The 15,235-nt window shown below is 41.2% G+C and overlaps 1 protein-coding gene across 15 annotated transcripts in view; it reads right to left on the bottom strand.

Moving 5' to 3' along the window:
* Window positions 1–15,235, bottom strand: part of SP100 (SP100 nuclear antigen) — a 121,613-nt gene that overhangs the window by 33,058 nt on the left and 73,320 nt on the right. For 14 of the 15 annotated variants that reach the window (XM_021924085.2, XM_021924084.2, XM_021924078.2 and 11 more), the window contains 4 exons: window positions 11,185–11,229; window positions 7,196–7,270; window positions 2,548–2,592; window positions 1,393–1,497 (listed from right to left, as the gene is read on the bottom strand). In XM_021924085.2, the coding sequence (XP_021779777.2) occupies window positions 1,393–1,497; window positions 2,548–2,592; window positions 7,196–7,270; window positions 11,185–11,229 (270 nt within the window). The remainder of the gene's footprint in view (window positions 1–1,392; window positions 1,498–2,547; window positions 2,593–7,195; window positions 7,271–11,184; window positions 11,230–15,235) is intronic. The other variant, XM_021924080.2, reaches the window with a different exon arrangement.

Here is a 15,235-nt window from a genome sequence, read left to right as displayed (position 1 = left end):
TGCTCAAAGAACTATGTCGTGGGGAGGTGTCAGTCATGACAGATGAACATTAGTTCTGTAATTTAACAATTGTAACTTGCAAAGTATTTTATGTCTGTTATTTTATTTTTTCTCATAATAATACAGTGAGGCAAGTTATATTATTGTTCTGATTTTGTAGAGAAGGAAGTTCAAGGTTAGAGAGACCGAGCACCTGGCTGTACATGAATCAGACACTCTTGGTATAGCTGAAACTTGAATGCAGGTCTTCTGATTCTAAACCTTGTGATCTTATCATTTAGCAGCAGGCTGTACAGATGTTATGGGAAATGGGGCTGTGAAAGTTAGTGCTGAGATTCTCAGATGTGTACATTTTCCACCCAAGTATTAAGGTGCTTGCCCTTGTAGTGGGTGCTAGTTGGATGTCTTGTGGGCCTTTCACATAGGGGAAAGGGGAGATGGCCTCATAGGCTAATGTTTTATGAATTTTAAAAGTGTGAAAATGTCATCGTTGTGCAAAACAGAGTTAACAGAGTGGGCCTGAGACTTTCCTTAGAGGGCCTATATGCAAGGTTGCCCATTGTCTATATGCAAGCTGGGCCACTGGCATTTAGGAATTTGGATTTTAGGAGAGTTCTATCATTCGCAGAACTCACTGTGGGCTAAACTGTTTGTAATAAACAATATGGATAGACATATTGTTTATCCATAAAGATAAAGCCCTTTAAAGATAAATCCCTCTTATTTATGGTTATAAACAAATGCAATTTCTTTATATTCTCTTACAAGAATAAATTTGAGATAGCCTATCCAAAGAGATCTTGTTGAAATGTTGTGTAATCCGGGAACCACCTATCCTAATGTATTATTTTCAGACATATGTAAATAAATTGCATTTATCTATAACGGTAAACGAAGAAGAGGGCTCACTGTGCCTAAACTGTTTGCACAAATGATACGGTTTATGCTGAACACCCACTTTCCTTCTGGGAATCTGGAATTTTGGTATGTGCTAGGCAGAGAGTGCCTATGTGACTGGTAAAAACCCTGGACTCCTAAACTCAGGCTGGTTTCCCTGGTAGACAACATTTTACATGTGTTGTTACAGTTTGTTGCTGCAATAATTAAATGAGTCCTGCATGACTCCACGGGGAGAGGACTCCTGGAAGCTTGCTTTTGGTTGTCTCTGAACTTCATCCCAAGTGCCTTTTCCCTAGGGTATGTTTTGCATGCTTCACTTATAAACCCTAGTTGTAAATATGATGATGTCCCAAGTCCTAGGAAAGCTCCTAGCAAATCATCAAGCCTGAGGCTGGTTTTGCAGACCCTCAAAGCAGGTGTCTACTCCTAAACAGTATGCTATCTGTGTGGATATTTTCCTGCTGAAAATCGTAGATGGACCAGTACACTCACCTTGTTTGAATCGCTCCTTATCTAGAGTGCCCTTCACGTCACCACAGGTCACAGGAAGTGCAGGTTGTTTAAAATTAATATTTTTATCTCTGGGAATTCTTGTACCTGCAAGGAAGCATTTTTTTTTCCATTCCATCTTATTTTACAACTGTGCGTTGTTCCTCCCCACCTGTCTTGAGAGCTTTCTTTTATAATTTAAAATGTATTGGAGGGATTTCCCCCATGATTCAGTTACATTTCAAAGTCTTTCTTTCATGGCACATTAGATAGCTGTAGATACTGTTGTCCTCCACTCCACCCTCTAAAATACTACACAACAGCCTGGCGTGTGGTAGGATCTTAACTTTCAACCTGGTTGGTCATATCCACCTATCACACAGTGATTTTCCTCCTGATGTTTTGAAGGGAGATTTCTACTCATATTATTGCTTTGACGTTACGTTAAAAAAAAACCCCTCAAATTTTAGTCTCATCTCCCCCATTCCAGGCATTGACGGAGGGGATAGAGGGCAGGATGGCAGAGCGGCACCTAATGGGGCACCTCCTTTGCTTCACTTCCCTTTCACTTGAGCTTTCTCTGCTGCTAAAAGGGAAGCTTGGTGTAGAGGGTTCTAGAAGAAACTGCACATTGAGAGAGGAGGGATAAAGAGAGATTGACGAAGGGTTCAAATATACCGTTAGATAGAAGAAATAAAGCCTGGTGTTTTCAATAGATCAATAGGGTGATTATAATTAACATGAATTGATTATACATCTCAAAATAGCTAAAAGAGAATAATCTGAATGTTCCTGGCATCAAAAAAAGGAAATATTTAAAGTGATGGATATCCCAATAACTCTGATTTGATTATATGAAAGTATCAAATTATCACGCGTACCCCCAAGTATTTTTATCTATTATGTATTAATCAAACAAACAATAAAAAAGAAAGTGCACATTGCTCGGGGAACCCTGCATGAGCACATGACTGGGGCACTGGGGATCTGGTTCCACTGAAGCAGGTATTGAGGGTATTAAAATGAACTTCTGGTCAACGTTAAGTCTCCAGTACTAGCTCCATATGCAAATTAAGAAAACTGACTTATTACTCACAGTACAGAATATTAAATATTAAATGTTTAGTTATGAAAAACATATTGATCATTTCTTTTTACCTCTTTTTCTTCTTCTTTTCAAAGGTCTATTGTTGGTTTTTCTTCCTGAGAAAGTTGAAACACAACATAAATATTTCTTTGCGTTGCAAATAGTAGTGTTTTACAAAACCACCATTCAAATGCAACTTTTCAGGATCCTGTCTAGAACTTAAAGAAAAACATTAAATGCCTAGATCAGGAGTTGGGAACTTTTTTTGTAAAGGGACAGATAGTAAGTAGTTAAGGTTTTTCAGTTCATAACCTCTGTTGTGACTACTCAGTTCTGTAGTTGTGTCATCAGTGCATCAAAGGATGCGACTGTGGCTGTGTTCCAGTACAACTTCATTGACGGTCAGCCGGATAGATTTGCCCTGTAGGTCATAGCTTGCTGACCTCTGATCTAGACTTGATTACAACCATGATGCTTAACTGAGATGCATCCTATATTTCTCTATTAATATCTCCAAATCATTCCAAATAAATTTGAAACAGTATTTTACCTGCTTCCCAAGCAACAGGGGGAGAGCAAGAAAGAAGTTGAACATGTATTCAGTGCTTGTTGTAGGCCAGGAGCTATCCTTAGATCTTTGCCTCTATTAACCGACTTCATCTTTACAACAAAATCTATTAAATAGGTGCTCGTACTATCCTCACTTTACAGATGAGGAAACTGATGCTCAGAGATAAATATATAAATTAAAGTGTTGACAATTTTCTTTGGGAAAGAGTTAGAGATAAAAAGTAGCAACATAAGGTCTCAAGACAGACCTCATGGTAGACTCTACCAGTCAGATATGTAAACTTGGAAGGTTTTGTACTGAAAATGGTGAGGAAAATGACCAAGGACTTAAAAACTAACCCAATAAAGGCTATTCAAGAGGAACTTGTAGAAATTAAGGCACAAGGCCTAAGAGTTGTATTATTAAAGATAGCACAAAGGATTGACTTAAAAGATATCTTGGGGCCAGGTGCGGTGGCTCACACCTGTAATCCCAACACTTTGAGAGGCTGAGGTGGGTGGAGTTCTGAGGCTGAGTTCTGAGGCTGAGGTCAGGAGTTCAAGACTAGCCTGGCGAAACTGTCTCTACTAAAAATTAAAAAAAAAAAAATAGGTGGGCATGGTGGTGTGTGCCTGTAATCCCAGCTACTCGGGAGGCTGAGGCAGGAGAATTGCTTGAACCCGGGAGGCAGAGATTGCAGTGAGCCAAGATCACGCCACTGTACTCCAGCCTGGGCGGCAGAGCGAGACTCCATCTCAAAAAAGAAACAAACCTTGGAAGCAAGTATCTATGTGTTGATCGATGTGTCCAAACCAAGAGCCAGTCATTCCAGATGTATGTTTAGATCTGCATCGTTCTAACGTGTTTGCTGAAGTCAGGGATGCAGAGTGGATGCTCTTTCTTTCTAAAGGTCTGTGCCCATTATTCTGTGCCCATGGCTGGTATCATAGGGTGCTGATTTGGGTCCTGCAAGCCCCGGGAGAAAACCTCCTCCAGATACTCAATCATGCATGCTTCTTCCTTTGAGCAAATTATGACCAGATTAGGTTGGAAAGGCATCTTTCCTTCAATCTAGCATAAAGAAACCTTGGGATTGATGATACTGTATTTTCTGGGCCTCTGACATAACAATTACTTAGAGGTTTTTTTTTTTTTTTAAACTTCATCAAGATAAAAATGGTACCATCAGACATTTACTGATAATTCACATGCCATGAGGAATCATATCCCGAGAAAAAGCACGCTTTACCGCACAAGATGTTGCCCTTAGGAAGTTTATTAAAATATTACAGAGACACATGGAGAGGAGAGATTACTAAACCTGCATAAAAGAATTATAAACTTGGCTATTGAACTAAAGGTGCCCCCCCTACTTTTTTTTTTTTTTTTGAGACCGAGTTTTGCCCTCTTGCTCTGTTCCTCAGGCTGGAGTGCAGTGGCACAGATCTCGGCTCGCTGCAACCTCCACCTCCCGGGTTCAAGTGATTTTTCCTTTCTCAACCTCCTGAGTAGCTGGGGATTATAGGTGTGCGCCACCACACCCAGCTAATTTTTGTATTTTTAGTAGAGATGGGGTTTTACCATGTTGCCCGGGCTGGTCTTAAATCCAGGGCTCAAGCAATCCACCTGCCTCAGCCTCCCAGAGTGCTGGGATTACAGGTGTGAGCCACCACACCCGGCCTGAACTAAAGGTTTAAAAGAAACATGTAAAATGTGGAAACATGGAGACCTCAAGGAAGTAGATGAAGCTTTCTTACCACTCCTTGCTTGTCTCTCAGAAAAATTTGCTCTAGATCAATCAGTTTCAAAGACCATGATTGTGCCAAGTGTGGTAGTTGATGCGGTTGCCACAGTAAAGTGTCATCCACACAGGGGTGGCTCTGTGTGGGACTCTCCTGTCACTCATGATGATCAAGTTGAAGGTGCACCCAGGAAAACCGGCCACTTCTAACTCTTCTCTCCTCCTTCCCCCAACTCTCCCTTCTCCCCACAGTTCCATCAAAAGACACTTGTTCTCTGTCTGCTTTCTTCTTTCCCATAAAGTGATCAAACTGGAGATCCGGCTCTGGCCATAATCTGGGTCTGTTCAGCCCTAGCCATTATTGGTCAATATATAGTCTCTTGCTCTCAGTTTATCTCTGTTTAAATCCTTCTTGGACTGCAGGGATTTCCTTTCAATCAAAACCTATTGAGGGCAAACAACTCCAGGGCAAAACACCAGAAGCTAATTGCACTGCTTCCCCGCTCTTGGTATGGAGACATCTGGGCTGAGGAGGAGATCATGTGTAATAAAGTGCTGCAGAACTGTGCTTTCCAGTGGTTCTTTGTGTGTTCGCTGGCTCCAGTACCTCACTACAATTGTATATTCAGGCAGTCAAATGCCCGGACACAGTAGGATTTAATTGTTCTTGGGTCTATCAGTTTTAATTCTACATTAACCATGTAAAATAATAATATGGTCAGAAAAAATTAAAAGCTATTTTAAAATACATATTTTTTTCACAACAGGGACTAATCATTTTTGGCAAAAGAGTATATCACCATGTTTAGGTGATTCTTTGGTTATCTCAGAGTATTAGCAGAGGCCTCAACATCCAAGAATGCCACAATAGGAGCCCAGTACTTCTATATTCTAAGGCAAGATGCCAGTCTATCTGCAAAGAACATGGTAGGGGATTGGGAGCCTGGTTCTGCCAGCATCAGCCTTTCCCACCTTCAGGCCTTATGAGAGAGGCCACATTTCTCTGGAGAGAATTGTCAGACACCTTCTCTCAAGCCAAATGAGAAGGTTTAAAGATGTCTAAGCAGGAGATGGACCTCTGTCCCTGGGAATGTCAGGGAATGAGAGACTCTCAGACTCACTGCTGAGAAGCGCAAAGGTGAAGGTCATGGCTAGTTGGGTCAAGGGTGCCAGAGGGCTGAGCTGGGAGCCAGCAGGGAAATAATGAAGAAGCACGATCCCCATGGTCTGCTGCAGACCTCGTGGATGGGAGCTGGACTGGGTGTTTTTAAGAGATACTCTCACTGAGGGAACAGCAGTGGATTGTGTATCTTCTAGAAGGACCATCCAGTGTCTTAATTCCCAAGCAGGTTGGCCACCACCAACTATGGAGAGGCAGTTGCATACACTGCTTCTGCCATTCTAGTGCGGGAATTCATAGCCAAAGGAAATATATATATATAATATATATATATATATCACACACACACATATATATGTATATATGTATATAGAGAGAGTCTATATGAAGTTATGTGGCCAGAGAAAGAGTTTTAGGTGTCAAAACTCTTTTAGATGACAAATTTGTCTGTAAATTTGAGCAGGATAACAACAGGCAGTCTGGCAGGAGATGGTGTCTGTCTTCTCTGTTTGCCTCCTCCTTCATGCACCTTTCTCCTGGCTGAAGGAGCAGCTCAGCAGAGTTCTAGAATCATCTGCAAATTGCACAGGGAGGATGCTTTGCATTTCAGAGCCTCTATGTGGTAGAGGTGGGGACTGAAGAGCTGACTTAGTAGAAACAGGTGTAAAGGTCTTAAAATGAACTTGAGGATGCTGAGCTGCTGTTCCAACCCTTCCAGTCAGTGACACTGGGGAAGAGGCACAGTCTACGAGGGCTCTGTGCTGATGATGCAGTAGAGGGGGCTGTCTATGGTTTTTACTGAGTCCTGTAGGAGATCCACGGAATGAGAAGCCACATGGGAAGCTGGGATGGGCCTTGGAGGGCAGCCAGTCTAGCCTAACTGACCTAATTTCACTTTACAGGTAAGTAAACTGTAATTTACTTGGGGCAGACCCAAGTCCACGCAATTACCACATGGTGATAAGCAAGAGGAGGGACAGCTACATCACTTGCGAATTACACGGGTTTTGTCTGTTTTGTTTTTGTTTCTATGCCAACAACTATTTCTGGCCTTGAAAGTGATCAGTTCAGCAGAGGAAGCACTGCAGGCAGCTCCTGGGCCCTGGGGTCAGGTTGCAGATTCATCACCTAGCTACTTGTTTGTGGTGTTATCATCTTTTTCTCCCTGACATATCTTGGAACTTGACTAAATCTGATATATTTCTCAACAGTAAGTACAGTGACATAAAGCAATTAGGAAAAAATGTTTTTTACTAAGAGCATGAACATTTACACATTATTTATTTAAAATGTATTTTTTTTTTTTACCTCTTGGTTGCCGTCTTTCCTTTGGGACTTTGTTATTCCGAGTTAAGTGTTTTCTATGTCTGTGTTTCTTTCTCCCTGAGAAAATAGGAAAATATAAATATGGATGGTGTAAAAAACTCACATTATATATAATAGTGCTTTCAAAAATTTTATTTAGCTATAACTTTTCCAGAGCTTAATACACAAAGAAAAATACGTAACACATAGCCTTGCAATGACCAAGCCTTTGGTGGTTAACCTGGGTTCATCCTAGATTTTCTTTTCCTTACTGTGACATTAATCCAAATTCATTTGTCCCCCTACATTAATTTTAAAAAGAACTTAAGACAGTTTCATTTATATCCCAAAGAATACTGTAAGAATAATAATGATGATGAGGGCTAAGACTTAAGTGCTTATTATGTGCTAGACATGAATACAAGATATGTACATCTACTAATTCATTTATGAGATAGAGACTTTTACTCCCCCTATTACCATGAAGAAACTTCAGCATACAGATATTGCAAAATGAAGTGAAGCATTGCAGATTTCCTCTGGTTGTGAGGAAATCAATGGCAGCAACGCAAGAATTTGGATTGTCCCACTCATTTTGATGGTGAGACACCAGCCACCATCTTAGCCCTCAGTGAAGGCATTGAGGCTGAAAATACAGTGAAAATGACCAAAGACCTTATTCACATAGGTTTGGCCAAAAAATTAGGATCTAAGGAACTAACCAAGAGACTATTGCCCGAGGGGAATTTGTATAGAGATTCAAGTCCCAGAAAGCCTCGTGGTTAGGACTAACAAAGGGTTGATTGAAACCCTATCTCGGGAGTATGCTGTTAGATTCAGCAGGTGATGGGGGTAGGTAGAAAGACAGTGAGGTATGTGCAGGAGCACCTCATGAGTGCCATGTTTAAAGGTGCTGATCTCTCAGGCAAGGCCATAAAGTTCCTCTCCTCTCCGCTCCTCTCCTCTCCTCTCCTCCCCACCCTCCCCTCCTCTCCTTCCCTTCATCCTTCCCTCCCTCCCTCTTTCCCTTCCCATGCTGTCTCCCTGTATTTTTCTTTCCTTTCTTTCTTTCTATGACCTGGCCACAATTTGAACTTGTCCAGCCATAGATATCTTAGACAAACAAAGACTCTTTTTCTGTCCCTCTATGTCTTTGGTCCTGTTGTAGTCGCCTGTCATCAAAGTCCATTGAGGACAAACAAATTAGAGGTGTACAAGTAGTTTAGTTCAGTTTACTTGAGTTCTACTTACAAAGAGATTTGGAGCTTAAGATCTGCTAATACTATGGAGCTCTTGGGACTTCCTTTGTAATTATTCTATGCAAATTGTCTTGCTCAAATACCCCACAGGAAGTAGTGTGGCAATTCTTGGATTTCCTATCCAAGTGCTAACAGTTAACACCATGTTCTTGCTATAGAAGTTGAGTAACGTGCTCCTGCCTCCTTAAGGCAACTGAGAAGACTACAACTTCAAGGTAACTGATCTTCACCTTCAGGAGTTTGAGGAAGGCAGAGACATTTATAGACTCAATCCTAGAATGTCGAGAGGGTCTGAAGAGTCATAATTCCTATAGGTCTCCCTGGGGAAAGGAGGAGCTCACTTAGTTCTTCTTGAGAGATATTCTGTCTGGGAGAATCACTTGGGTGGATGAGTTGACCCCAGCAGGAGTGTCGTGTGGACCTCCCAGAGCTGGGAGACTGAGGGAATTGGTAAGCGGCCAGTTGAAGTTCCTGAATTAGGGGAACTTCAGTTGAGAGGTTCTCTCTAAGTTGAGTGTCTCTGAAGAACTCACAAATGAATATGGCTCATGCATCCACCAATATCTCGGAGACACAAAAATCTGTAAGGTTGGTGCAAAAGTAATTGCAGTTTTTGCTATTCCTTTTTTTTTTTTTTAAGGCAAAACCCACAATTACTTTTGCACCAAGCTATATAGTATGAGGGCCATTCCTGCTCCTGTCCACTTCTTTCTCCCCCTCCTCCTAGACCCAAATTAGTTGAAAGCAATAGACACTCAGTGGAGGTGGAGAGGAAGTGTGGATGAAAGGAAATGCTGACTTCACCCAGCTTCCCTACCACATGGTTTCCAGTTTTAATATTATATCAGCTCAGGCTTTTAAATATTAAATGAGATATTACTGCTAAAAGGGACTAGCATAGCTCTAGGGCTTACCTAAGACTTCATTCATGGGCAAGAAAATAACTATCTGAGAGAACAGGTTTGAAAAGTAAGTAGAAGGAATAAATGTGATTTCTGCTTAGACTTAACAAATCCAAGTATTTTAATAAAATAGTTAAGGTAGGGAGGCTTCCATAGAAACCAGTAAAAACATGAAGGAAGAAACATCTCAGACCTGGGTAAGTACAAACTAGAATATAACCAAGATGACAGATAGGTATAGAAATAAAAATGACAGAGATGCTGGAAATATTACATGTATATACTTACTTATAGTAGAGTTATATTTAAAGTTATATTTGAAAATAGTTATATCATATATAAACATATGTATCTATGTGTATGAGTGACAGACAGAAGTAATTAGAAATCATGGGAAAAAATATATCCAAATATGCTTTAGCTCTAGAGGAAAAAGTGCTGCCATCTCTACAGTGCCATATCAACTTGCCAGAAATATTTTACAAGATGTAAAACAAAAAAATTAAATAAGGTATGCAAGAGAAACGTAAGTAGAATGGGAGAGGGAAGGAAATAAAGGAGAGACAAAGAAGAGGAAGAAAAGGAGGAATGCAATAAACATAAAATCCACAAGATCTGATGAAGAGAATGGAGTGTCACATCTTTTTTATCTTCGAGTGCGCAGTGTGGCATATGCTCTGATTGAGTTTGGTTCACTGCCTGTAATCCCAGCATTTTGGGAGGCCGAGGCAGGTGGATCACCTGAGATCAGGAGTTCAAGACCCATCTGGCCAACATGGCAAAACCTTGTTTTTACTAAAAATACAAAAATTAGCCTGTAATCCCAGCTACTTGGGAGGCTGAGGCAGGAGAACTGCTTGAACCTGGGAGGCGGAGGTTGCAGTGAGCTGAGATTGTAGCACTGTACTCCAGCCTGGGTGACAGAGGAAGACTCCATCTCAAAAAAGAAAATAAATAAATAAAAAGAATAAAATAACCCCGTGTTTCTCGGGCTTCAATCTGATGTGGCACCAGTACTCTGGCTTCCATGTAATTGATTCAAGTTATCTCTGTCTATTTCTTCATGTTCTGTCCCGGACTGTATTAGTTACAACACACCTTTCTAACACTTCCTCCTGTTGCCTCATTTCCTAATCAGGACTGGCATGTCTCTGCCCACATAGCTCTGTAATGCCTCTCAGCTTCCGGCTCCTGTGCTTGCCAAAGAGTCTCAGGTGACAAAAAGGCTGGATCTGAATCAATGAAGAGTCTGAGTTTTCCTCTTTATTTAAGGGAATCAGTGACTTTGGAGGCAAACATGAAGGGCAAGTAGGCATATTGCTATTTGTCACCCATAATCATTCCTTCTTCCATAAGAATAGACTTACAGCTGAACCAAAGACTGCCTGGCCAGCGTTACATTTCTCAGCCTCACTTTGCAGCTAGCTCTGGCCATGTAACCAAGTTTTGGCCAATGGGATGTTGGCAGAAGACTTCTGAGTCTTTCTATTAAAATAAACAAATGGCTGGTTCTTTTGTCAGTTTTTTTTTTCTTTCCCACTGGTTGGGAGACAATGTCAACCAGATCAGCTCTTGTGGACCCACTGTTGGAAACCTCATGTCAAGGAAGGCAGACTGCCTACCACTTCTGGGCTCTTAGATTATTTGTTTTAAGCCACTGTATTTTGGGATCTGTTTGTTACAATGACTTAGCTGGTACTCTAAATAATCCATTGGGTCTGAAGCTACCACGGCCCATAGGAGATTTTGAGGCTGCAGCAAGGATGGAGTCTGGCAGGAAGAACAGGACCACAGCGAGTTCAAAGGAGTAAATTCCCACATTTCTTCTTACCTCTTTGGAGACCATTTACTTTAAGTATATGTTTTCTCTTTTTTCCTGCACACAGAAAAGAAAGAAAATAATCCTCTATAACTGTAAACAAAGATTTGCACACTTTTTATGTCAATAGTTTCCAAGTATTTAATTTTGTTTTCCTTCCACTTTTGTGGGGCTAAGTCCTCGGCTACCAACATCCCATCTTGGTTGTTGTCACAGAGAAACCAATAACCACAAAGCAACCTGTTTTCACACAGTGTTAGTCATTTACACTATGCTTGTACATATCCATATGTGGTCTTATCATTCACAATAAAGAAAGATTTTAAAGTAGCTGAAATCAAGCAGGAGGTGACAGGAGCAGCAGAAGAGTACCAGGAGGGTCAAACAATAGTAGGTCTAAGAAATCACCAGTGATGGCCGGGCACAGTGGCTTGTGCCTGGAATCCCAGCACTTTGGGAGGCCAAGGTGGGTGGATCACTTGTAGGCCAGGAGTTTGAGACCAGCCTGACCAACATGGCAAAATCCTACCTCTGCTAAAAATACAAAAATTAGCCTGGAGTGGTGTCATGCACCTGTAGCCCCAGCTACTTGGGAGGCTGAGGCAGGACAATTGCTTGAACCTGGAAGGAGGAGATTGCAGTGAACTGTGATTGTGCCACTGCACTTCAGTCTAGGCGTTAGAGTAAGACTCAGTCTCAATAAATAAATAAATAAATAAAATAAAAAAAGAAAGAAATTACCAGTGAAGTACACTTCATGGAATTCAGAGGCATGCTTTGAATAGCTAAGGCTGTAATTGTGTTTATAATAGCCAGAACTTAAGAAATAAGTAGAAAAAAAATCAGAGAAATGAAGACAAATTTAGAAGAAAAATAAAGGAGATGAGGCATTTCAGAAATTAAAGTGAAGGACATATATTACAGAAATAGGAAAAGGAAACAAGAAATTTTAAGAATGATTAAACAAATTAGAAATCAAGCTGGGTGCAGTGGCTCACCCCTGTAATCTTAGCACTTTGGGAGGCTGAGGCAGGTGGATCACCTGAGCTCAGGAGTTTGAGACCAGCCTGGCCAACATGGCGAAACCCCGTCTCTCCTACAAATAAAAAAATTAGCTGGCATGGCAGCACATGCCTGTAGTCCCAGCTACTCGGAAGGCTGAGGCAGGAGAATCACTTGAACCTGGGAGGCAGAGGTTGCGGTGATCTGAGATGACTCCACTGCACTCCAGCCCGGGTGACAGAGTGAGACACTCTTTCAAAAATAAAATAACATAAAATAAAAATTAGAGAGAAAATAATCAATGTAAGTGAACAAATTATTGGAGTTCCCAAAGCAGAAAATCAAAATAATAGAAGAAATACTTAATGAAAAAAGTTTGTGCAATTATAATGTAAATTGAAATGTTTACATCAAAAGTACCTATCTCTTCACCCTGTCACAGAGAAATTGACCCAAAATAGCCAACACTGAGATATATTTCCAACACATTTATTGGACTTTAAAGATAAAGAAATAATTGAATGGGCAGTGTAGGCAAAAAGTTATTTTCAAGGGAGAGTTATTGGCCACAAAATTTTCCACAGCAACATTTAATGCCACAGGAAAGTGGAGAAAAACCTGTAAGATATTTCTAGAAATAAAGAATGAGCAAACTATTTTTCAGGTATAAATAACACAAACAAATCTGAACAGAAAAATTCTTGGAATGTAGTTTCTGAGTCCTCATTACTTCAGCAAACTAAGGTAGAGCTGAAAATTCTGGCAAAAGGACAAAAATAAAAGTGGCCAGTAGGGTGACAGATGACAATATGAAGTGCATATGCTCTGACAATATAGAAATAGTATAATAACAAAAAATATGAGGAGAAGGGTTAGGTGCAGTGGCTCATGCCTGTAATCCCAGCACTTTGGGAAGCATAGGTGGAAAGATCACTTGAAGCCAGAAGTTTGAGACCAGCTTGGGCAACCTAGCAAGAACTCGTCTCTACAAAAAATTTGAAAGCATTAGCAAGCTATGGTGGTGCATACCTGCAGTCCTAACTACTCAGGAGGCTGAGGTAAGAGGATCACTGGAGCCCAAGAGTTAGAGGTTGCAGCTAATATTGCACCACTGCCCTCTAGCATGGGTGACAGAGTGAGACCCTGTCTCAAACAAAACAAAACAAAACAAAACAAAACAAAACAAACAAACAAACAAAAAACAGGGAGGAGAAAGCAAAAATAGGCTGTAGAGCAAGTTCTTTGTTTATTTTAAAGGTAGGAGTCCAAAGGTATTGTGTTGATGTAAAGCAAGGTTAATGGCTGAAAGGTAAACATGGTGATGTCATGGCCTAAAATTGGGTGGGAGAGGAAAAAGACTGGACAATGGAATGGCACACAGGCTGATTTTATAAATCTTCTGGGTGGGAAACTAAAGGGTACTGTCTAAAATAGAGCACCAAAGGAATCATATAAAGGTAATCCTAAAAGTAATCACTAGAACAAAATGCAAACCTTCTTTAAATTGGAAGTATACGCTCCTAACCACTGAGAAAATACGAAATGAGTGTGGGCTGCTTACCCATTCATTTATTTCAAGGGAAAGACTCAGAGGTGGCTCACATATCTTCTGCTCATATGCCGTTGGCTAGAACCTAATGACATGGTCACAGTGAACTGCAAGGAAGGCTGAAAGTATAATGATATGGTCTGGCTCTGTGTCTCCAAACCTCATGTTGAATTGTAATCCCCATGTGTTGGGGGAGGGGCCTGGTGGAAGGTGATTGGATCACAGGGGCAGATTTTCCCCTTGCTGATCTTATGATAGTGAGTTCTTACAAGATCTGGTGGTTTAAAAATGTGGCACTTCAGCAGCCAGCACTGGAACTCACAACTGCCTAAAACGCTAAGTTCCCTTGGCAGGGGAAGGGTGGCATCCATCTCCACAGCTCCAGGCCATGCTTTTCCTCAGCTGGAGCAAGGGAGACTGGACGGCTTGGTCCCAAGATGTGTCCCCCAAAGCCCAACACGCTGGCTGTGGCCTACTGCAGCCAGAGTGCCTCTTCAGGCCTGACCCTGACTCATCCTTCCTCACTGGATGGGGCTTCCCTGCAGGAACTCCAATAACTCCAGCCAGAGGCTCAGGGACAGAACCCATATCTCCTTGGGCCTGAGCCCATAGAGAAAAGGCCACAGTCTCCATGAACCAGCAGACTTAGCCTTTCCTCCTGGTAGTTCTCAGGAATCCAGGCAGCCCAGACAACTTGGTTTCCCCCCAGCAAAGCACACCTCCTACACCAAGGGACAGTCATTGTGCTTCATTGAATAAAGCCTCCAAGAAATATGGGACTTTATAAAAAGACCAAACCTACGATTGATTGGAGTACCTGAAAGAGATGGGAAAAATGGAAACAAGCTGGAAAACATACTTCAGGATATTATCTAGGAGAACTTCCCCAACCTAGCAAGGCAGGCCAACATGCAAATTCAGGAAATACAGAGAACACCACCTAGATACTCCACGAGAAGGTCAATTCCAAGACACATGATCATCAGATTCTCCAAGGTCCAAATGAAGGAAAGACCAGAGAGAAAGGCCAGGTCACCTACAAAGGGAAGCCCATCAGACTAAACAGTAGACCTCTCAACAGAAACTCTACAAGCCAGAAGAGATGGGGTGCCAATATTCATTATTCTTAAAGAAAAGAATTTTCAATACAGAATTTCATATCCAGCCAAACTAAGCTCCATAAGTGAAGGAGAAATAAAATCCTTTTCAGACAAGCAAATGCTGAGGGATTTTGTTACTACTAGGCCTGCCTTGCAAGAGTTCCTGAAAGATGTGCTAAATAAATAAAGAAAAAGCCAGTACCAGCCGCTGCAAAACACACTAAAATATAAAGACCAATGACACTATGAAAAATCTGCATCAACTAGTGTGCAAAATAACCAGGTAGCATCTTGATGACAAGATCAAATTCATGTATAACAATACTAACCTTAAATGTAAATGGGCTAAATGCCCCAATTAAAAGACACAGACTGGCAAATTGGATAAAGAGTCAAGACCCATTGGTGTGCT

This window comes from Papio anubis, chromosome 10, assembly GCF_008728515.1.
Source record: "Papio anubis isolate 15944 chromosome 10, Panubis1.0, whole genome shotgun sequence".
Taxonomy (NCBI): Eukaryota; Metazoa; Chordata; class Mammalia; order Primates; family Cercopithecidae; genus Papio; species Papio anubis.
This window is presented reverse-complemented; position numbering and strand designations above follow the sequence as displayed.